Source organism: Chenopodium album, chromosome 19 (assembly GCF_948465745.1).
Source record: "Chenopodium album chromosome 19, dcCheAlbu1.1, whole genome shotgun sequence".
Classification (NCBI taxonomy): domain Eukaryota; kingdom Viridiplantae; phylum Streptophyta; class Magnoliopsida; order Caryophyllales; family Amaranthaceae; genus Chenopodium; species Chenopodium album.
The window spans coordinates 8895458-8920293 of record NC_137852.1 but is presented as its reverse complement, the minus strand read 5'-3'; the positions used below and the strand labels follow the sequence as shown (position 1 = coordinate 8920293).

The 24836-nt window shown below is 33.3% G+C and overlaps 3 protein-coding genes and 1 long non-coding RNA gene across 4 annotated transcripts; 2 read left to right on the top strand and 2 right to left on the bottom strand.

Moving 5' to 3' along the window:
- Positions 1-1197: 1197 nt before the first annotated feature.
- On the top strand, positions 1198-10293 carry LOC145595092 (uncharacterized). The gene is made up of 6 exons (XM_081651451.1): positions 1198-1746; positions 3921-4229; positions 5387-5468; positions 5606-5738; positions 8776-9053; positions 9646-10293. Exons 1-3 carry the CDS (start codon positions 1567-1569, stop codon positions 5465-5467), a joined length of 570 nt encoding a protein of 189 aa, XP_081507577.1. The 5' UTR covers positions 1198-1566; the 3' UTR covers position 5468; positions 5606-5738; positions 8776-9053; positions 9646-10293.
- Positions 10294-10520: 227 nt separating this feature from the next.
- On the bottom strand, positions 10521-11355 carry LOC145596167 (uncharacterized). Its single transcript, XR_014103075.1, has 3 exons — positions 11247-11355; positions 10941-11057; positions 10521-10774 (listed from the first exon to the last, which is right to left on the bottom strand). It is a non-coding gene; the product is annotated as an uncharacterized LOC145596167 (long non-coding RNA).
- Positions 11356-12833: 1478 nt separating this feature from the next.
- LOC145595334 (inorganic pyrophosphatase 2-like) lies at positions 12834-15515 on the top strand. Its single transcript, XM_081651725.1, has 4 exons — positions 12834-12987; positions 13892-14013; positions 14500-14701; positions 14996-15515. The coding sequence occupies exons 1-4, from the start codon at positions 12841-12843 to the stop codon at positions 15353-15355; spliced, it is 831 nt and encodes a 276-aa protein (XP_081507851.1). The 5' UTR covers positions 12834-12840; the 3' UTR covers positions 15356-15515.
- Positions 15516-16368: 853 nt separating this feature from the next.
- On the bottom strand, positions 16369-20311 carry LOC145594552 (protein NDL1-like). Its single transcript, XM_081650868.1, has 11 exons — positions 20154-20311; positions 19639-19738; positions 19230-19327; positions 18864-18958; positions 18579-18639; positions 18392-18478; positions 18237-18314; positions 18071-18127; positions 17865-17920; positions 17012-17147; positions 16369-16923 (listed from the first exon to the last, which is right to left on the bottom strand). The coding sequence occupies exons 1-11, from the start codon at positions 20211-20213 to the stop codon at positions 16702-16704; spliced, it is 1050 nt and encodes a 349-aa protein (XP_081506994.1). The 5' UTR covers positions 20214-20311; the 3' UTR covers positions 16369-16701.
- Between the last annotated feature and the right edge of the window lie 4525 nt (positions 20312-24836).

Here is a 24836-nt window from a genome sequence, read left to right as displayed (position 1 = left end):
GAGGCCTGAAGCTATGCAGGGATTTAGATTCATAACAATTTCAGTTGCTCCTCGGCCGGTATTGTCTTAGACCTCACTAGACAAATCTTATTCTGTATTACCCAATCATGTCAACTTTACAACTGATCTGCTCAAACTTCTGTATGTAGACGGTATCTGTAGACCTCCACCGGCAGCTTCAATGGCTGTTGGACAATTCTTTAACCCAGGGGAGGGAGTTAAGGAATTTTCTCGGTTCTCATTACTTTTGTCTGCCATTTTGCGTAATGTAAGCTTTCTCTAATTTTGCATTTGTCATGAATCTACATTCATTATTAATTTTAATATGCTAAATTACTGACTGTGCAGGAGATATTGTTCAAGGAGGATCATCCTATAGCTCTTAATCTTTCTTTAACCATCAGTTTAGGCCTGTTACCTGTCACGATTTCTCTAAAAACAAGTGGTTGTGGAATAAAAAATTCTGGATTTTCAGCTCAAGAAGATGATGATGTTGAAAACAGCCCTAAGTGCTCAGTTTCTATTTGCTTGTGTGTAGTAGAATTTCATATGATATTATTAGATTTTAATTAGCTAATCTTAATCTGGAATCTTGATACATTATAGATTCCTTTTGTTTCCTGGTACCCACTATTGGAGATTTGCTAAAAATGTTTAAGCATAGCCTCTGTTTTTCTTTCCTAAACCTTAGTTTGGATTCCATGATGATAAGATGATATAGATAGTAACTTAGAGGGTTCCTACTTCCTGGCTTCTTGGCTTGAATTTCATATACTCTAGTAAGACAACTTGATGATCACTGTATTCTCTTTTTAAAGCTGAGAAGAGTCAAAGACGCATTGTGATTGGGATGAAATAAGTTGACTTTTACAATTATGCTGAAGTTTCTCTTGTTCTTTGCTGAATCTGCTTTCACTATCCATGTAATAAAGACACGTTTTTTCTGCTATGAAATGCTAAGCATTCTAAGAATTAATGAGCCTTTCCTGCAGATCTAATTATCTATATGTGTTTTGCTTCATTATCTTTTTTATTATTATTTCTTTTTAATTAGCTAGAATTTAATTGTGGTAAGATTCAGCTTCTTTAAGACTTAACAGAGTGGACGCTCAATTCGACATCATTGCTATTAGTTCTTTTAAGGTTGCAATTAATTATAAAAGTTCGTGTATATCTTGGGTTTGTATAGTGCTGAGTATTCCTAGTTCCTCTTTTTATACCCAAGTGCCTTTAATTGACAATTTATCAAGGGTGTAAACTTTCCAGTATTATACTACCTGTCTAGTTATCACATTGTAAGTATAAATTACATTATAATAGAAATAATTATTTGTGGATGGAAGGAGAATATATTTTAAAGGTGATATAGTGATATTTGTAGCTATCATTGCAAGAGCCTTGTAACAGTAAAAACAAATTCAACATATCTTTTCCGTGAAGTTAATTATTTCAGTATCTATTCATCTGGCCTTTTGACATTGTGTTTCACTCTCTTTCACATGATTATTTAATTGCTTTGCATCAATTTGTTTTAGTTTTTTAATTTATTTATTATTGCTTATTGCTATGTCATTAGGGGGTTGGCTTTGTAAGATGCGATGCTTTCCAGCTGTGGCCTTTGCTTGGGATAGGACATCTGGTCTTCATGTATACCCAAATCTGAATTCTGAAACAGTCATCGTAGACTCTGCACCAGCACTCTGGAATTCAGCCCAGGGATCAGACAAAACTACTGTCCTGTTACTGGTACTTCATTCTTTCTTAACTAGTTATTGACTTATCATCGGTATATTCATAGTATCTACTCTTAGGGGCCGTTTGGTTCACGCAGGGTAAATGGAATGGAATGAACAATGGGAATGAAAGAGAATGGAATGAAAAACCATTCCAATTGCTATGTTGTATGTTTACAAAAAAACAAAGAGAATCCAACCACCATTCTAAACACTACACCACCACCCCACCACCACCACTACAAACACAACACCTTCCCTTTTTTCACTTTTCCAGCCACCCCACCCCACCACCACCTTCGCCACCCCTCTCCCACCCATCGCTGCCCCTCTCTGGCCCCTTACCGCCCCCTCTCTCCCCAAAAACCCATCTTCTTTCCTGAAAAACCATCCCCCACCAATGAAAAAACCCTAAAAACCCCTCCACCTCCACGGAAAATAGTCGGCCACCCCTTTCCTCATCCTCGAAACCCTCGGGCGAGGGTTTCGAGGGTGGGAGGAGGGGTGGCTGACTGTTTTTCGTGGGGGTGGAGGGGTTTTTAGGGTTTTTTTCATGAATTAATTTTTGGGGGATGGAGAGGAGGGGCGGCGAGGGGGAGGGGCGACAAGAGGTGGGGTGGCTTGGCTATGGGGTGGTTGTATGGTGGGGGAATAATTTCGGGAAGAGGAAGGGGGTTTATCAGTGGTGTCGGTGGGCCGGGGAGGGGCGTTGGGGGGCAGGGGAGAGGCGGCGGTGGGAAGGGGAGAGGCTGTGGTGGGATAGGGAGAGGTAGTGGTGGGCGGCTGGGTGGTGGAGGTAGGTTAGAAGGTTGTGGTGAAGTGGTGGGTAGGGAAAGGGAATGCAAAAGGGTAGGGGGGTGGGGAATCAATTTGGAATAAAAATGGGTAAACTCAAAAATAAAAATTGGGAAAGGGAATGACAAAAACAGACAAGCAAACAATAACAAAGGGAACGATACCCTTTCCCTTTGATGATTAACCCCAACCTAATGGCCCCTTAGTATTTATTCAGTATGGAGTACATGACTACTCATTTATTACATTAACTTCCATTGGTTCTGGTCGATCCTCACTGTGCTTACAAAGCTAGCTTTTCTGTTTTTATCACTGCTGCTGCAAGCAGATTTCTGCTTCTATACTGCTCTAAGGTGATGAGCTGTGCTCTATGATCTAAGTATCAATATTGTTTGCCTCAAGTTTTGCTATGTGTCACTCACCAAAAGAGCATGTTCATTTAACTCTAGATCTGATTTTTGTAAAGAAATTTTAATAAATGTTCTATTGTTAGAAATTTGGTTCTTGTATCAAAGTCTGGTGTGGCAGCAAGGATTTGCTGATAAAATTTGTGTTTACAACTGGAAACTTACTCATACCTTGGCTCCATGGTGAACATTATCAGAAAATTGCAATTTGTTGATTGGTTTGAAAATCTATCTTATCTAAAGATCAACAATCCAACTCCCCCAACTTCTCTTATTGGTCACAGACTATCTATGTTGCAACTTTTGATTATCTATTCTATCACTAATTCACAAAATCATTAGAGGGTAACTTATAGCAAAGGTTTCTTAAGTAATTCTATTCTACTATTCTAGTAGGAAACCACAATTACAAAAGTCACATATATTAAATCATTAGAGGGTAACTTATAGCAAAGGTTTCAACGCAGATATTAAATGTGGAGTTAATAGCTTTTTTTTTTTGACTAGGTCAAATCACCGATATGTAATATATGTGACTTTTGTAATTGAACATGGTTTCCTTACTGCTCGCTAAACATAATTGTGATCTGTGAATTAAGCCTGTATGGGATATTGGTTCACTGAACCTTATCAGCTGTTTGGTTCCATAATCTAGAGTAATATTATAGCATATGCCATATCACCTATTCTCAGTTGACATCATTCACTGTCTTCTGTGGCCTGCTGTGAGATCCCCCAATTTCTTTGATACAATCTAAATGATGAATGCCTGATTATAGTGCAACTCCAGTTTTTAAAAAATTAATTGTCAAACTTGTTCTTATAGGCAGATGTGCCTATGTGGCTACATTTTAAGATTTGCTGAGCTTTGCTTTTTAATAATGTATCAAAGCTGCATGTTTAATTCAAAGCATAACAAAGATGCCTATTCAGTATTGGATTTGTTGATTTCCCAAATTCATATGATATGCGGTTGCTGTTGCAGATAGTTGGTCTTGCTATTGCCGTAGTCTTCTTTGCTCTTATGAGGCAAGCACATGCCTGGGAGCATGATTTGCCTATTGGGAGTAATATGAAGCTATTTACCCCATTTCTCCTAGTGACTGTAGTGCCTCTGTTGACCCCTCTGGTGCTCTCTGTCCTTCAGTTTCATCCCATTCCATCAGTCTCAAGCTTCCTTGTTGTATCACTTGCCTGTTACATGTTTGCGAATGGCCTCATCATTATTCTGATTTTAGTCTCACAGTTGGTTTTCCATGTCAGTGCCGTTGCTCATGTATACTTCAGGAAAAAGGTCAGTTTACTCAATTTTCCTCCTTCATACACTTGTTTTTGGATAAATAACAACTTGTTTATATGCCACAACTGCATTCTGCTTTGGCCTTGCTTTGGATAGTCCCTACTTCCCAATTATAAAATATATTGCTGGCTTGCTATTTTTTGTGCCTGACTAGTACTTTCCATGTCTCCGAACATGCAATGGCACTATGGCAGTTGTGCAGGCTGTGATTGATTGGAACTGATGCCAATTTTGCTTGAATGCCTCTTTACACTCTCTGTGCACTTGTTCTGTGCAAGTTCATGCATGAGGATTGAGAATTTCTAGAATTTACAATACGTCTCCGCAGAGTAAAATGTTTCCTGATTTGTGATTTTGTGAAAGGTTTCTGATACATAATTAAATTAGTTATTCTCTAAATGAAAGTATAAATTTGTCAGAGACTGTGATTTACTGAACCATAGGGCTTGACAAACAGTACTTCCTCTGTTTTTGTTTCTACCTGCAACACTTTTTATATCACGCTTTCCAATGCATTATTTTAATCACTAACATCTTTCATTACCACAATATGTAAATGTAATAAAGTTTAATAATCAGGTGAATCTAGCAATATCTCACATGACTATATTTTTCCTATATAAATCATCAAAGCTAGTCAAATTGGAGTATATGAATAGTGTATAGGTCAAAGTGTTGCAAGTAAAAAAAAATATTGAAGTATAGTGTTATAATTTTCTTTTCAAGCTTTGCAGTCTTTCATAATTTTGTATATGTACATTAGTTAGACAAATACTGAATGCTCAAATGCAGAAAATCGAAGCTCAGCATACCAATGTCTTTGTAAGAAAGAGAAAGATATTGAAATCTTAAAGCAGTCCTGATTATATGTGAAGACAGTAGAAAATTAAAAAAATATGGGCTCTGTACAAACTTATACATTACTGGAATATACTTGAGTGCTAATTTTGTATTTCAATAAAATTAAAAAGGCTGAAATCTTGCGTGGTTTTTTTTCCTTTTGTAACTGCCTGTCATCCTACCTCTTTATACTACTGATGTAATGTTAATTTATCTTCGATCTGTATACTACTACTATCATTAATTCATTATTACTACTAAAGTATCACTATTTTGTCATGATTATAGTCTTCTTGCTCATTATGTGGCAGGTGGCAAGTATGGAAAGACAACTTTTGTTTGGTCTATCTCCAAAAGTTTTTCAACCTTGTTTCCAGGATCATTTCATTTAAGGTAGTGACTTTGACACATACCAGTTGCTCTCCTTTTGGCATATAATCTTAAATACAACCTAAAAATCTTCTTGCCTTTTATTTACTTTCTCATCTACTAATAGAAAATGTTTGTCTTGCCTAATTTGCTGTGGACAGGTGGTGAGGCTTATTAGATATTATCCAGTACTCTTGATGGCTTTGGTAGCAACCATTTTAGTGTGCTTTGTTCATCCAGCATTGGGCTTATCAATACTGCTGATATCCCATTCTTTATGCTGCCATAGTGCAGGTAATCCTTGCAAGTTGAATATCAAGTCATTTTGGGAAAGATCTCCCTCTTTTTTAAATGCCAGTGTCTAACTAAATTTATCAGGGTCAGGACATCTTGAAACAAAATCTAATCATTGAATTAATAAAAACTACATTTATTGTTAATTTAATGGTCTATTTGTAACACCCCAATAATTCTCCCTTTTCCAAACCAGTTAATTTAAATAAAATAGTGGAGAACCATTGACGTGCTACCGCCACGTGTTAAAACGTTAAGGCTTTATCAAAGTATCGCAGCGGAAAAAACAAACTTAAGTCTTTAAAATAACATAGTTTTAGAAAATCAATAAGTCAAAGCTTACAAATTGGAACCATATAAGGCCCTTATTTAAAACCATACCAATAATCAAAGTCCAAAACATAAATGAAATAGCAAAGCATAAATAAGTTCAACACAAGAATCGAATACTCTTAATCACACCAATCCCTTGACAATGCGTTTGTCAAATCCCTGAACTTCACATCATCAAGCTAACCTGTGCATACTGCTCCCCAATAATACAAGTGTAATAATTGGATCATCACAGGGTCATTGAAAGGCGAAGGCCATGACCAAAAGAAAACACACAAAAGCACGCAATCAGCAAAGCTGAGTATATACAAGCTACAACGCACAAAACCTGGCACGCTCAACCAATTGAAGTAAATAAACATACAACTCGAATTCATTAATCAAGACTCTACACTTAAACAATTCAATTGACTCAACATACTTACTAACCAATTCCAAACACTTGACTCTCTATATTTAATTTAATTAATTTAATTTGGAGTAAGCAATAGACCAGGTTGTCCAATCCACCAAATCATTTTGGTTCCAAATGACCATTTGAAATAAAAGTTTAGCGCGATGCAAGAATGGGCGCGACTCCATTCTCACAAAGTTAGTCTAGGATCTCATCTAACTTTCATTATAAAATAAAATGTAAATACCAAAAGAGAAGAGGACATGTTGATCAAACAAGCCTCGAAAAGCCACGGGCTACCACCGTGTACCCCAACCCATAATTGTCAATACTCTAGAAGTGCACGCTTTCCAGAGTTTTATTGCTCATCCATGTTTCACTTTACGTGATTACAATTTTAATTAATAGCCAACTCAATCAAGAAGACCATACATAACAATCATACATCAAATCATTTTTAATCTTATTTAGGACAATGGTGATCACATCACAAATTAACCTTTAATTCTATAAAACTTCCAAATTATCCAAAATTGTTGAACATAGTCAACTCACCTAGCCATTTCGGCTTAATCCACCTTTACTCAACATACTAACAAGTTATGATTGAGTAATAAACAAATAATAATAACCTTGTGGAATAATTAATAAATTCATTCCACTTAAACCATTCAATTCCAATCCTTTAATAATCCAAATGTGGTTAACAAACCAATCCAATAAAATTATGCTTGTATCAACATTCCATACAAACATTTTATCCAATATAATTCAACATACTTGCATCCATAATTCCATACAAGCATAATTAATTCACCAAAACATGCCTCATAAACGTAAATACATGAATTAATTAAATATATAACCAAACAATTTCCATCCAAGTGTTCTCTAATCATGAAACTAAGTTCTTTCCTTTTTGGTACCTAAACATGATACTACTTATAACAAAGTAGACATGTACGTACCTCGTACAAACAATCCTTTGAGCCACTTTTAATCACTTAAAATTCTCCTAGGGAATAATCACTTCCTAGAAAACAACCGACAATTAATATTACTATCCCAAGTAATTTCCAACAATATAATATGATGAAAAACTTATTAAAATAAAAAAAACACATTTTTATATGCTTAATTAACTTTAAACATAATTAATTTTATTAATCAAAATCAAGGATAAAATTTTAAGCATAAAAAAACTTCGTTAAAAATGAAAAAAACTGCCCGAAAATCATATTTAGAGGCAGAATTTGGCCACGAGAGGGTGGTGCTCACTACCAAAGGTAGTTAGTCTTTCTTAAAACATCGTTTCCACATGGAAAACACTACTTTTTGTCAAAATCGGATGAGTTCAGAACCTGATCGGGATTAAAACGGGATTAATATTAACGAACCGAAATCTAAACATTAAAACACGAATTTACGTGTTCAAAATAATCTGGAAACTAATTAGTAGTATAATCACCAAAATTTCAAAACATCATTACTATAAAAGCCCTAAATCAATTGTTCATAAAAACCCTAAAATCATGATTTTCAATAATTAAAAACCCTAGGTTATTAAATTTACAAAATCTGAAAATTATAACATTTATAAAATCTGAAATTATAAAGTTTAATCATCAAAATACAATTTGATACTAATTAAATTGATTTCAAACAATAAAATCAAAACCCATAATCAATAATTATAATTACACAAATTAATAAAACAAAAGAGAAAGAAAATAAGACTAACCTTTTGTGTGGGGAAATTTTGGGGATGTATGGGGTATTTATAGGAGAGAGAGTGGTGTAGGGTTAGTTTTAAGATTGGGCCTCATAAAATTAATGGGCCAATTAAGAAAGGAAAGTGGGTTTGGTTTGTTTGTTGGACATAAATTATTGAAGAAAGGTTCATAAAAAGTTCTTTGTAATAAAATCATTTATCAACCCCAAAAAAAATTTGAAACTTTTAAAATTAAATCCGAAAAAATACAAATAAATATTATGAATAAAATATAATTTCATTAATAATATATTTAAAAATACGGGGGATTACACTATATGCTGGGAGATACCAAGTCGATGAGCTTAATATCATTTGAAATGTAGACCTGAATTTTATTTCTCAGTGAAGAATTTTTTTTCAACAGAATGATGGAAGTTGGTTACTTGGCTGACCTACTATGATTGAATTGTTATCCTTACCTTCTTGGCATTGTGGCATGCTTCTTCTGGCTCATCCCCTGCCCCCTCTTTGGGCTTGTCATGCATATACTAAAAGTGAATTTTTCATTTTTTTTTTTTTTTTTTTTTTGGTGACAGCTATTTCACAGCATCCTATCGCAGAGGAACACAAAAAAAAAAAGGAATTACATAACTCTAAAGATAAAGACTATGATCGGTCAGAACAGTATTCTTCTTAGCAAAGCCGTCGGTCGAAACGTGGTTTGCCTTTAGAAGAGAATCATAACATTCCTGGTGGACCCCTTTACAGTTATGATAATATACAGTTAGAAATCTTCGATCACAGACATGGGATGCTAATTTTGCATTTTCTTGCAATGCTAATGTTTGCTCCTTCCCTAGTGACCTGGTTACAGGTATGAATGCCAATGACTTGTTCTTTGAATTTTTTTGGTAATTGTTGATACTTATTATATGTTCACCACATAAAATACCCAATTGGATTATGTTTTAGCACTGTGTATGAGTGGATATGAACACTATCAATCATGAGTCATAAATAGTGGGAAGGCTGTCAGATCTTGTATAACTTTCTTTGAACATAAGGAATAGGTTTAGGGTATATGCCCTTACCTACCAGATATCCTTGGATTATGGCTGTGTTTTCCGTTAACAATTTAAAAGATAGTTTTAGATAAGTTCAATTGAGATTAAAAAAACTTCAGCAAAAATACCCTCACTAGTTGAGGAAATTCTAAGGAAATTTTAGACTTCAGATAAGTTTAAGTTAAGGCTTCGTAAAAGTTTAGAAAAGTTCACCTCTCAGTCCCAGTGATGTCTAAGTCTACTTTACTCCCAATGATTTCATCATGTATCAATTTTAGTACACTTTGCTCAAAAATAAGCTTTAATTTTTTTTTGGTGTTTTAAAAAATAAGCTTTAATGTGAGAACTCTTGTAAACCTTACCTTGGCACGTCTTAATATTGGGCATTGCTTTTGTTTGCAGAGATTAAGAATGGGTCAGAGCTTTCCTTGGTTTCTAGATTCAGTTCTTTGCTTTGGCTTCATCCTTAATGGTGTTTGTGACTCAAATCCTGAACTTAATTTCTTCATTTACCCCATCCCTGGTGTACGTGGGCTTGAAGTAAAATTGAGCTTTGCCTACCTGCTTGCTGGGTATTTTTCATTCTTGTCAGGCCTGGCATTGGCTCCTTATAGAGTGTTATATGCCATGGCAACTATTGGAGCACTTTCATTTGTGTTCAGAATGATCCGAAGGAGGAACAGAGAGAAGGGAGAGGCAATTTTTAGTAGTCGGAAGCACTCTCATCGCCAATATTGTGTCTTTTACAGTAAATTTTTTGTAGGTAGGTCCTGTATGCTGTACTAATTATTTGTTGATTGCCTTCTGAAGGTATTAGGTATTGTAAACCCTAGCTTCTTGCCCTCAGTTTTGCAATTTTATAACCATATTCACGATGTTGTGGAAAAATGTAGATTGAACTGTGATATAGGACAAATAGATTTAATGTAAACTCAATAGTCAACATCCCTTTAGGAGATTACAGAGTTATTATTTCTTCGCTTTTGTATTTCCCATGTAGCTTTACACACAAATACAATTTCTTGAATGGATTTTTTCATCTTGTTTTCAGTATTTCCTATATATTTGCACTCCCATTTTGACATCCTCTTGTAAATTAAAAAAATAAAAAATCATTACATAATCTCAACAATACTGGTCCTACTGGTAAGCTGCTACACCATCTCTGTGTTCGTCCTCCGTTTTGATTGGCAAAGTTCATAGTTGAAATAAAGAAGAGAAACTGTTAACGAAAAATAATGACAGTTCTATCTTTCATACTGTAAGCAGCTAAGTGGTAGCTTCCAAGAACATAATATTACATCATTTGATATTCGACCTTCAAAGATATACTCTGCATAAAGGTAAAACATGCCTAAAACATAACTTAGGGATAAGATCTATGGGAAATGATTTATTCATTACATAATGTTAACACAAATCGACGAATCAGCCCATTGTGTAGGCAAATTGATTACAGTGCTCTTAATTTCGTCATCATATTAATACTGTTGATTATCCCCTGGAAACCAATTCCACTGTCCTTTATTCCCTGCATACATAAGAATCATAAGCATCAGAAGAATAAAGAGTTTCTATATTATGAGTTTATGACTCAGCTGTTAAGTTAATACTCCATATTGATATGCATAGTTACTACTTATTGCCCGCAAGCTGATCTTCAGTTTTGGTTCGTTAGTAAGTCGCCACAAGCTTACCTGGAAGGGGAAGTGATCTGGTCCACGAGCAGGCGCAAAATTGATCTGAACTGTTCCTGTCTCCATTGCATCACTAATCAGAATTGCCTTGTTTATGTCTTTTGTGAAAACACATTCCTGCATCAATCATCACATGATTTATGTCAATAGAGGAATAGAGAAGCAATTTCCATGTCACGCTGCGAAAAATTATTCCTACGTTAAACTCACTGTGGTCTGTGGCTAAGAAGGAAAAATTCAGAACATTTCATGAGTTCATAATTACCCCGTAGAACTTAGTGGACAAACCAGAGAGATTAATCATACCTGGAGACTGAAATTGCTGGCATTACAATGGTGGATCCCTTCTTCGATACTGTTTATCCTAATAACTGGCAAGGCAGGGTCGAAAGGCTAATCCCATGCAGTCCTCATGTCAGGTCGAACGTTGTCCAATAGCAAGGGCCAAATGAGGTTGCCCTCCCTTTTAATTCTTGGCATCCTTGACTAATCCTTCAATGAAGTTTGCAGATGACTCTGTGACAACAAGGAGTTATATCACAATTTTCCTCAGGAGGACCAACTGTGGGTTTGACTACTCTAGCTTTCACTTTTTCGACAAGAGTATCAGCCACGGAATCCATTACTAGCACAACTTTAACAGCTGTGCATCTTTTCCCACTCAAGTTAAGAAAGGAAAGGATTAAAGTTGTTACATGAATCTAAAACTAACACGAAAAGGACAGATTGAGTTTATATCAAACAGCAAATATTATTAGAGTATGTTTAAAGAAGCAGTTTGAATTCCACATACACTTTCAACAGGCTACTGAAGTCAAAAAATGACGCTCAAGTTAGTTGTAAGTAACCTAGGGCAAAAGGTAGACTTGGATCACGTAGTAAGTACACTTCTCTGCCTCTCTCTCAATCTATCTATCTATAAATAAACTAAAGGAACAACCGCTGACATCATATTGTCCACGTGGCAGCTTTATAAGAAAAAATTTCCCGCCTAAATAAAAATCTGACGTCATTATATTTTTTTTGATTTCAAATTTCAAATTTAATTTCTCCTCCTCTCAATTTATCTATAATCTTTAATTTATTTATTTTTCTTCTATCACCAACTATTGGTATCTAATACATCTTTCCCTTATGCTTCATCAAACAAAATACTTTAATGTATACATTTTATCTATTTTCCTGTATATATTACAAGTTTACAATCATTATTTATTTGTTTAATTAATTCGTACATTAAAAATCTAACTTTTATGTATGTGCTTAAATTTTCATATTCGGTTTGTTCTTCTTCAAAATTAATCCCTACCTTATAAAAAGTAGAAAATTACTCTTATAAATAGTGTAATGCCTATTATACCCTTTAAAATGTGTATTTACATATATATCCTCACTAATATGTACAAGGTTCTTTAATGAATAATGTTTGGACAATAATACCCCCCTAAAATATTTAACTATGTACTTATTTGCTCTCATGCTTTAATGTTAGTTGTCTTGTACATTTATACTCATAAACATAGTTGTTTACATATTTTTTTGTCATTAATTATGTCAACAACTAAATTTGTGATTTTAAAACCAAGCCGAAAGAACTTCTAGATATGACTAGCTATGCGCGCGCATTAGCTGCCCTAGTTATATAAAATTAGCATTTACAACTAATGGTTATATCTCAATAATTTTTCTGATACGTAATAATATATAAAATATATATACTCTATATTTCAAAGAAATCCATGCATCGCACGGGACTAATCTAGTTCTCTATTTAAACACTTGTCTATTTTGAACTTCAATTTTCAGAGCTTTGTAATCTTTCTCGAAGTTACAACACACAAAAATTAAATATTTGCCACTTTTTCTTTTTCTCTCTTTATACAACTTCCTAATCAAAAGAATGGCAGAAAAACAAGAATTAGTATTGTTATTTGATTTTGATAAGACGATAATTGAGTACGATAGTGATGATTGGGTTATTGACAATTTGGGTTTTACCCAACTCTTCAACACCCTTCTTTCTACCATGCCTTACAACTCTCTTATGGTTAGTTTTCTCCATTTCTTTTTTATTTTTAATTCCGTCCTTTAATTATTACTCGGATTATAATGTGTCATTGTTAATCTCTCCGTAATTAAGAATCAAGAGATGCTCTAATGGTTAGGAGTTTTAATTTGTCTTGTATCTTAAAGATTGATGGCTAGATTGTAATATTTTGTGACATTAGTATTAATACACAAATAGAAAGATTGAAAGAATCATACAAGACACGTAGGCACGTAGTTAGTCAGCATGAATTAGTTAATGTAGCTAGATGTGGTGGGACGGACCAAAATTTACCTAGCTTCAATTAATTATGTTTGCCCTTGTTTAGACTAAGTTTTATGATGTTTTGTGTCACTTGTGTGTTTTGTGTATGCGAACGCAAAAGTAAATTATATAAGTTGTATCTTTATTGCTCCGCTCATATTATATCTATAAAATCATATATTCGTATATCATTTGTCATTACTTTCAACTTTATATAGGACCAAGATCATCTAAATTGTCTACTAGTCCTTGTTTCCCACCCTCTAAACTGCCTCACCAGGCACCGGGCACTGGCACACCACCACAAACCACGTGGGAGCACCGGCAAGTGGCAATTTGTGATTTTTCTGAAGAATGTTTTTATGTTAGACGTTGAAAATTTTAAGATGATTACATTAATATGTTCATTGTTCATATTAAATTCCAAGTGAGATAGTTGTCCTAGTCAATTGAAAGTATCATATAATGTTACTTGTATTGTTGTATTACTAGTATCTAACATGATATGGATGACCTTCACAACCAATATAGTACATGAATTATATGTTTATATATTAAAGTGATCAAATTATGAACTAATAATAAAGTAATTGAGTTTACTTTGCAATTACTAGAGACGTGCTCCCTTTTTCAACTACAGGATAAATTGATGGAAGAACTTCATTTACAAGGAACAACAATACAAGATATTACAGAATGCTTGATCAAGGTTCCATTGTCTCCAAACATCCTATCTGCAATCAAATCGGCTTATGATTCAGGGTATTATACTCCTTCCCTCCTTAAGTAGATAAGTAAGATTCACGTGTTTGAACATGGTTAACCTTAAAATCGTTTTGGAAAATGAAAATAGGTAAAAACGTATAGGACGAGTTTTGTATAAAACAATCTTACCACCTCAAAACCCGTTGCACTAGAAACACATAGCCAATCTGCCAATGGGCCCAATGTAGGATCTTCCTTGGATATTGTTACTTAATGGTATCAATTATTAACATTTAGTAACGTTTACTTAATTTAGAAAGTGACCTATTATTTTAAGACGAACCTATTTTGAAACAGGCTATTCTTAAGGTATGGATAGAGAGTAATTTCATCAACATATCATTTTCAGTGCTAAAAAACCCTACCCTTCCTACCATACCGAAATTTTTATGATTTTGATCTTATATTCAATTCTTAGTTTCTTACTCATTGTGAAATAAGCTACATGCCAATATGCCATGTTTATGAATTTGTGTTTTTCAGGTGTGATTTGAGGATTGTAAGTGATGCAAACACTTTTTTCATAGAGACAATTTTGAAGCATCATGGAGTGTTACATTGTTTCTCTGAAATCAACACGAATTCAGCTTTCGTTGATGAGGATGGCAGACTTCGAATTTCTCCATTTCATGACTTTAAGTCATCTTCTCATGGGTGCAACCTTTGTCCTCCTAATCTTTGCAAGGTACATATGATTCTAATTACTTAGTTCTGGCTTCAAATTTGCCAAATCACTAGTTACGTGACAATTAATTCTGTTCTGAAGGTGCACTTATGAAATTGTAACATTATGTAGCAAAAGGCTTGCACCTTCTGATCTTGGGTTGCCAAGAAAATTAAGTTCATGAATTATAAATACATGAGTATAGTTTATCTGATGTATTTTTGCGAAAATGAAGCAGTTTCTGACATTGTACTTAATTATATTCATTTGATCATCTTCCTTCCAACATCTGAAGTATATTGTTCATAATAACAGGGGAAAATCTTTACAAGAATCCAAGCTTCTTCGTTAGAAAAGCGGTTCATCTATGTTGGAGATGGGAAAAATGACTACTGCCCAAGTTTAAAGCTAACAGCAAAAGATTATGTGATGCCAAGAAAGCATTTTCCTCTGTGGGATGCAATTTGCATCGATCCTGCACTTATAAAGGCGTCGATTCATGAATGGGAGGACGGCGAAGAGCTTGGGAGGAACTTGATTAACTTGATTAGTTCATTAATGATCATGAAAGCAGATGAAGTTCATAAAGCTGAAGAATATCTTTTTGCTGACTGTAAGTCTGATCATGTTGCTGCACCTGAGTCCTTTCAGAAGTCGGTCCCGGTCCCTCATTAAGTATAAATCTATGGTGTGAAACTCCTTATCATTGTGGTTGAAGTTGATCAATTTCTGAGTAATAGCATGAAAACCATGACTTTGCAGGCAGTGTATGTAGTCATAGGTACACACTTGATAATGACTCAAAATAGTAATGGTGATGTTGCCAGTGACTACAGAAAATCTATAAATGTAAGCTTGATGTCCAACTAAGGTGGCAATTGAGTTGTTCGGATTGGGTTACAGCTTGATTCGGATAACATTTGTAATTTTGAGTCATTCGATTCAGTTTGAGTTCAGTTATAATACGGAGTCTTAAGTTGATCGATGATACTTTAGATTTTTTGTCAGAACGTACCTCGAGTATTAATTAAAACATTTATAACCTTTTTTGCCCTTTATTTTGGTACCATTTTATTTGATTATGAGAAATTTTAGCCGACATCCAACCAAAAAGTCAAACTTCAGACCACAGGTACAAATCAATTGTCCTTGTTAGCTCATAGAGCTTCCCAATACACAGCTCTGTGAACTCACTACTTTTGTCCAATTATTATTAAGTCATGATCACTTACAGTTGAAATTTCTTGCAATATGTAGACTTTTAGTTGAGTCAGTGTGCATTTCATCAGGTCTAATTATGGATGTAATTAGTTAAGATAATGACCATAATACAAATAGAATCAAAGCACACCCTAAATCCTTTAAAAAATTAATGATGAATAGTGATGAATTAACCTAAACCCGACTTGATTGATTCAAACTATATTTACACTGATCACATCTCATATTTCAGTACTACTTTCACACTAATCAGTAACCAAATCTCAGAAACCTGTACTACAGAAAACAACTTTTTTCGACATTCCACGATACGTAGTGTAAGAGTCGAATACATTGATGAGGACTTGATCAATAGATGTACAAATGTACATGTCTATATTACATTTCAACTAATTCTCCAAAAATATGATATGGCATTGCTGTGTACTGTTTTGAGCATTGAGAAAAGGTTTATATCAGGAAAAGAGGAAATATTTACTCTTTCCTCAAAGAATTGCTTTTCTTATTTCTTTCCATAGCATAATGATTATTCCAAAGATTTACACACAACTCAACCCCTATGAAATCTATGATTACAAAATTAACAAATCTTTTCTCAACCTTTCCAAACTAATTATAATTTATAAATATCTGTCCTGTTTCCTATAGTTTTTTTTTAATACATTTTTTCCTCTTATCTTATCTTATCTACAGCCCTTCTGTACCACCTCAAACTCAATTCTGACCAAAAAACTGCCTAACACCACTCCTTACTGCGTATATAACGATTACAATGACTTATCTTGCTATTAATCCTTGAGCTATACCTCGAGTGAGATGCGAGTCTTGATAGGCTTCAACTTTAGGCCCATGCTCTCGGGTGAAAGTAGCTCTGGGGAAATGCAAGACGGACTTAATGGGCTTCTTGGGCTTACACTCATGTGTGATTGCCTGTAGAAACCATAACCCATGAGAAAATATTCTAGAGGGATCAACATGGCATGTGGTTGCTCCTCGGTCACCAAAGACCCGCATGCCTGAACCTGTAATTTTCAAACAGGAAGGGTTAATGAACAGGTTACAGCAAAAGACTATGTTTAACATCAACATCATAGGCAATAATTAGGATACCTCCACTAAGGCACTAAATCTTCTATCTAGTTTTGTGGCCATGTGCACTGCTTCTGAGTGGAAAGATGAGTCCTCTCCAACAAATATTAGTGAACGACATCGTAGTTTCTTCAATCCTTCACTTATATCAGTCCTCCTGAGCAGAAAAAAGCAAGAGGAAAAATTGATATGAAAACTATTAAATGTGAGAGCACGGAAGATCAGCTGGTATATTTGAGGATTTGGCAAGACAAAGACACCCAGAGTACCATCTTAGTTGTGATAATAAAAAGGGCGGCAAGATCCTAAATGACTTTAATTCTAACCAATTACTTCACCAGAAACATGTAATGATTTTTCAAAGACGTGGAAGGTAATGGTTCATAATAATTAGAGGAAAAATCTTAGTATTAAAGTCCCTTTGAAGCATTAATGAAAAATGAGTAGTACACTACATGGACTACTACCTCCATCCCTAATGCAGATAAGTCACATTCCTAGTTTAACCTGTCCCAAGATGATAGGACACTAATATAAAGTTATACTTTGAACTTGCTCACGACTGTCATGGTAGAGATGCAAAGACTTGTAGGAAATGGTAGTTTACTGGATTTCAATTCAACGCTTCAAAAATGACCTCCAATCAAAGTAGCCTACTAGTATAAACGGGCAGGGACTCTAGTGATAACTTACTATTTATTTGTATGCAAAGCTAATAGTTTAAATATACAAAATTAGCTTCTATGTTTTCCAACGCCCATAGTGGAGAGTTAAAAAGTAAAGAGCAACATAATGAGGAGAGGAGTTTAATCCGAAAACCTTGATTTTTTTAGAAACATGTCGAAATCAAGAAGATGAAGGAGAAAGACAGTACCTGGTAATTGCCTCCAAAAAATGCATTACATTTATACTTTCTCTATCATCCAGCCACTGATAGAACCAAAGGTAAATAATATATTAGTACTTCCACAGCAATGCAAATAAACAGAACTCCACATTCACATAGTACCACCGACAGAAAATTACATATCAAATGATGGAAATTTTGACAAATCAGGATATTATGGCTAAAGAACTCACTTTTCGACAAGCCTGAACTATATCTGATTCTGGTACAAGGGAATTACCCCGAAGTTCCTGCAACAGGATTTATAGTACACCATTAAAGCATTCCATACTGGAGTTTTAATTAGATATATACATACTGTTATTAGACACTAATCACAAGCACAATCATGAAATATACCTTGCTAAAGTATCGTTTGAGCAGCATCTCTTTAACAACACTGCACATGCCATAGAAGTAAAGTAGATTTGACATCACCTACAAGAAATACAGAGCTTTATCAGGCAAAGATTCTTTCCTTTGAACTATTGGTAGACAAGTTCAGAAAAAGGGACCTTATTGTACAACCATTCGGTCCACGATGGTGCTCTGCATAGAGGAGAGATAAGTATCAAACCAAGAACACGCTGCTTATATTTCGTCTGCATGTAAAAAGGCAAAAGGAATGACAATAAGTACAAATACAACTTATTTTGAAACTTTTTTGGCACGATTGCATCAAAATACAGCGACACAACTTACAGCAAATAATGTTAAAACGTATGCTCCAGCAGTCACTCCCATACACATAACTTCACCTAGCCTGCAACATGTAATAGTCCCCAACGTAAGTTTCGTCAATTGTGCTAGTCACTACTGGTCTTAAAATGATCAAGACAGCAACCAAAGGCCTACGGCCCAACGTCATGTTATTACGTGCTCAAGATATAAACCAGTGGCAGGTGTCAAGAAAGTAAGTGAAACAACCGACATTTCTGCTTAACATAAAACTCTCAAACTTGGAAAAGTTTTCGTAATGAAAATTACCCGAAATAGTCAAGAACCTCAACTATCTGATCAGCCAAATCATCAACTGAAGGCTCAGAGGCTTCATATTCATAGCTGATTGCAGCAGCTCCCCACTGAAACAGTTCTTAACAAAAGTTCCATGTTAGAAACAATACAAGCAAGACACTTTAACTTTGTCCCAAAAAAAAAGCCAGCTAGGATCATTAATAATACAGGTAATAACAACTTCTATTATTATTCAATGGTGAATAAATAAATACTCCTGCCCGACTTTACCAGTCACGCTATAAGTGTTATTTAAGCTAGTAATGTACTAATGTGACACAGAGTCAAACAAACGTCGTATATTGATAAGACAAAGAATAACTCTTCCAAGTTACAAACCTCATGGCCAGGAGGACTGATATGGTAGATGCAAAAGTTGTGAACAAGCAAAGATAATGCCTCAGGACACATGAATAATCCTTGAAAACACGATGCATCTGCTCAAACCAATCCGCGAAAAAACAAAATCAAAATCATACTCCAATACAAATGCAATAGTCATTACATTTACATGCTATTCATAATTAAAGATTAAACCCGTCTTAAACGCCACGCAACCATCTTAATCCTTTTTTTTTCCCATAATCATGCTTAGTTAAAAAAAATTGACACCCATAAAAAATACATACACCAATACCTACCACAAGCCTTTAAACATGCATAAACAATAGCTAACAAGTGACAAAATAAACAAACTAACAATTAATCAATTTATCAATCAATCATCAATTATATAATACAAACTCACAATTTAAAGCTAAATCTGGGTAAGTAACAAGAGCTGGCTTATCTTGATCACCATAAACAGCTACCGACACTGGACCCGAACCTGTTTTAACATAATATTCCTGTACAAATTACAACATAAAACACTTACATAATGCACTTAACAACAAGAACAAAATATCTTTATTATATGATTATCAACCCATTTTTTTTCTAAATGTAGCATTAATTTAATTTTCTATCTTAATATGTAACATATTCATCAATTTTTGGTCCCCCCAATACCAATTTCATATAATAAGCTAAAATTAGTTTTCTGAATTGGAATAAAACCCCATCAAAAATAATTAGCTTAAATTAATTTTCTCAATTCCACATTATTGTATAACTAACAAATAGCTAAAATTAGCAAACCCCATAATAAATGCTAACAAAAAACAATTATAATTTGTAAAATACACAACTTAATTAGCTAAATAACAAAATTAAAAAGTGGGAAAATTACAAGAAATAATAAACAAATGAACAAAAATGTACCTTGCTATCAATGGAGATCGGCTCAATATTAACAGAAACAGAATCACTAGAATCTCCCATTTCTTTTTCTCTCTCTAACTCAAGAATTTTTTTTTTTTTAAAATTTATATTTATTTGGGATTTTCTGTTCGGTGAGAAGGGGTTTTATATAAATGACTAAATTTATTTTCTCTCTCCTCTGCCAGTGAGTGAGTGCTGTGAGTCACCGACGCTCGAGGAAGAAGGTGATGAAAGAATTTAACCATGGTTAAAGAGAATTAACTATGGTTAGAGGACCGACAGTATGTTAAATGACCATTTTAGCCTTGGATTTATATGGTAGGTTTTTGATGTTGATGGGTAATTTATGGAATTTAATAGAAAGAGGGAATTTTTTTGGAAACTTCTTTATTTTTTAATTTTCTGATTTTTTTAATAAATGTTGAGTGTTAATTAATTATTGGTGGTCAAATAGTCATGTGGATCTTGAGGTTTAAGCTCCAAAATCTACTTTTATAATTAAAAAATATTTAAAATATTAAAGAAATTGTGTGTTAAATAAAAGACAAGGGATGAATGAAAAAAAAAGGTGAAAAAGTGCTTAATCTATCATTGTTGGTTGGTATATGGATTTTTCTTCTTTTTTCCTTTATGTCATTTTCCTTTTTTTCCTATTAATTTGAGAAATTGATGATGTGTATCAATGTAGTAAAATTATGGTCATTTTTTTTTCTGTTATGAGGACAATTTGTAGAATATTATTTTTCTTCATAGATAGAGACAATAATAATTTTAAATGTGAAATTGATCTCTACATTACTATTATGCTTTCTTTTTGAACTGGTCTTGTGTTTGGTCACGTAAACTAATTTGCATTGGTAAGAATTAGCTTTTAATATAATCTCGAACTTACTATTTTATATATGTAAAAATTCAATAATGAAAACTCAAAACAAGATGACCATTTGAAGAAATGAATCAAGGTCTTTTTCAATGAAAAATCAATATACAAGCCAAGGATTTGTTCTAAAAAGGAATGATGTGTCGTACAATAATGTTTGATATCATGATGAGGTTAATTTCTATTTAAAATAGTACGGAGTAACACGCAAAGATAATTTGAATTAGTTTGAACAACTAACATTAATACAATACAAAAATAACAATATGAATTACAGTTATTACAAATTTACACAAATTTGATAACTAGCTAGCTCATCATAACAATATAAAATCGAATAAGTAGTATTGTAGTCTTGTAGATAAATCTTCACTAATGTACAATTGTAAAATTGACTAATGCTAGGAGTATTATTTTGTATTTTGTAAATTGACCTCATATTGAGGCAATCTTTAACGTCACAAGCAAGTTATCTCATATACTTTCACAAAGTACAACTAGTTCCAATTACTTTAAAAACATGTAATAAGTTTGATAAAATCCAAAAGACTAAAATAAAGTGAAGACTTTAGGAAACAATATAAATTAATTATATAATTTATTATAACTTCAATTGGATCAGTCCAAAATTAATTATAATAATTATTATAAAGTGAAGTATTCATATGTTTTTAGTATTTAGATGCCTTGTTAGCTTTCAGTCCAGAAAATTTTTCTGTTGAAACATCACAAGCATTTAGGTTCATAGTGCTTCATCATCTATACACATGTTGAAATATCAATAGTTACTTATATAATTAAATTAAAATAATGGGTTGAGTTGGTATATGTCATTGACATTGGATTGCAATTAAATTTTCTTCATAAAACTAATTCATCATAAAATAGAATAATATTATCATACTAAGAAAATATATATTTTATTTCATCAAAAAATATATACTTTGAATATAAATAAATTAAATATTAACTTTTAAACTAATTGACTTGGCAACATCAACAGTTTTGGTGAAATCTTTACCTTATCTACAAATATATAGTCATGTAGTGATGTGTTAAGGCATCATAACTATTCATGTTTAAATTTGCCTTATCTGATCTTCTTGTATTGGTTCTTTCTCTTAATGTTATTATTTCACTTTTTGATGTTAAAAACTCAAATGATGAATGTATTGTATACAATGAAAACAAGGGGTGATAGAAACAGGAAATATTATAAGTTTACATATCCTTAACTTAAGTTATTGCTACCATTTAACAAAAGTTGCCAATTGATTTATTTAGCTAATTACACAACCTAACTTCCACTATTTCTCCTTCCCCGCCATCATTAGCATGTACCTCAACCACAACAACCACGGCACCACCCCTACCTCTAGCCTGCTTCCCGATATCTCCCTCTTCTCTAACTTTGCTACTATTGATCACAAATTCACAATGTATCGTAGTTCTTTCCTCTCTTTAAAACCTTCATTCGTGGTTTATAAGGGCATGTTCTCTTCAACTTAATTTCATTCAGTTTAGTTCAGTTCAGCTTAACTCCCAATTTCCTTCTCTCATAAAATATTCAACTTAGTTCAGTTCAGTTCAATTCAGCTTTATTCAGTTCAGCTCCAATCAGTTCAATTCAGTTCAGTTCAGCTCAGCTCCAATCAGTTTAGTTCAGCTCAATTTGATAAATCAAAACAGGCCCTAAGTATCGCGCTATTTAAAACTTATTTTTATTTCTTAATTATTACAAACTAACAACAATGTAATAATGTAGAATTCCTCGAGGTCTAGTCACTTATTGGAAACCAAAAAAAGAACCATAATCATTTAACCCATTTTTATTTGTTTGAAGATAACTCATTTTAAACATTCCTTATAAGATTACTACTTATCATCGTTATAAATCTAAATATTATCATTTCATTAGAAGCAAATGATTTCCCTATTATATATGAAAATGGTCTCTTGATTGTAAAATCCACCATATCCTTCAAATTGGACCACCAATCAAGTTCGTGAAGATCAAAGCATAAACCCACTACATTATTCATCATAATCATTACTATTGTACATTGGATATCATTTTATTTTGCTATATTCAAAGCCGTTTCTTTCACTACTTCATATACTTTAATCGTAAGGCAATTGATTAATTTAAAGACCCTTCCTAAAGACACTACCTAATTATTTTGTTCAACAAATAATTTTTTCTTTCTTTCTTTTTATTTTATATATGTACTTAGTTGATTACTATATAATGATGATAGGCTTTAATAAATATAGATATAGTGTTGTTCAATTTGTTGTTGTATATTCTTTCTTTAATTGGTAGGTAAAATAGACACACAAATAGAAGTAATTTTCTTGGGAAATTTATCAAAAATTTACTACTATACGAGTAATGTTTATGTAAGGATGTGTAGTTCTATTTAAAATATAATAATATGTATGTTGTTTATCCTAAGGGCCTGTTCACATTTACTGAACCGAGCTGAACTGAACTGATTGGAGCTGAACTGAACTGAACTTTGGAGCTGAACTGAACTGAATTGAGCTGAAATGAATATTTTATGAGAGAGGGAAATTAGGAGCTGAACTGAACTGAACTGATTGGAGCTGAACTGAACTGAAAATAAGTAAATGTGAACAGGCCCTAACTTGCATGAGGTAATGCATATTAGAGGGTGATGAGACATAATTGATATCCAAACAACATAACTAACCTACATTGGTTATTCATTAGTCCATAACATCTTAAGTTCTTTTAAAATATGTTTAACATTAACACTAAAGCCTAAAATTAACTCACAAATAAAATTAATAACCGTAACATTATCATTGATCCTCTATATATTAAAGTGGAAAAAAATTCCTTAATTGAAACAACGATTAATAATACGGAGTATATTTATATATTATCCCCAAAACAAATTTATCTCGAAAAATAAAAACCTTTAGAAGAACAATGATTAATGATTAAGGAGACATAGATAAATAAAATAAAGATCTCACTCAAACCCTAGAAGGATCCTTAAAAATAAAATAGGTATTATACGTTGAATATGCTAGATCACAAAGGGTCATTAATGAGTTACACATGGTCATGTATGTATCCTTAATCATTCTATGTCTCACCTGCCACCAACCTTATTTTGTATAGATTTGCCATATTTTCAGGCTTAATTAAATTATTAGTTTATATGTATGCACTTTTAGCTGGCCCAAACTTAATGCATAGGCCATAACATATAGTAACAGCAGAGCTGCGTGTAACGACGTGTTTTTGCATTTTTGTATATAATAACTACTACGTATAAATAATGTTCTTGGATTTACATCTGAATTTATAATGAACTATTTAAAAATTCTAAATTCTATATATGTGAAAGTTTTTTAATACTAAGTATTAACTTTTGGTATTAAGACACATGTCATGTGTTTAGTCAAATTCTCTATTAATTTTTTTATCGTTCACAGACTCACCTATTGTTTTTCATGGTGTAGACTCTCACAACTTTATTAAAAGTGACACTATATCGGACAAAGTTGTCAAAACGCAACTCTGGACGACATGTAATATTACTAATTATCTACTATAAGTCGACATCACCACATAATAGTGCAAACGGTCAAAGTGTTAGACTTATAAAAAGAGAAATACATGTAAAAACTATAAAAAGTTGATATTTTGAAAGAATATGTTTAGATGAATCTAATAAGATTGTACATGACGACTATGTTTTTCTTTCAACGATTATAACCAACGAAGTTAATGAACTTAGTAAAAGAAAATGGAGCAAACATCATTTTCT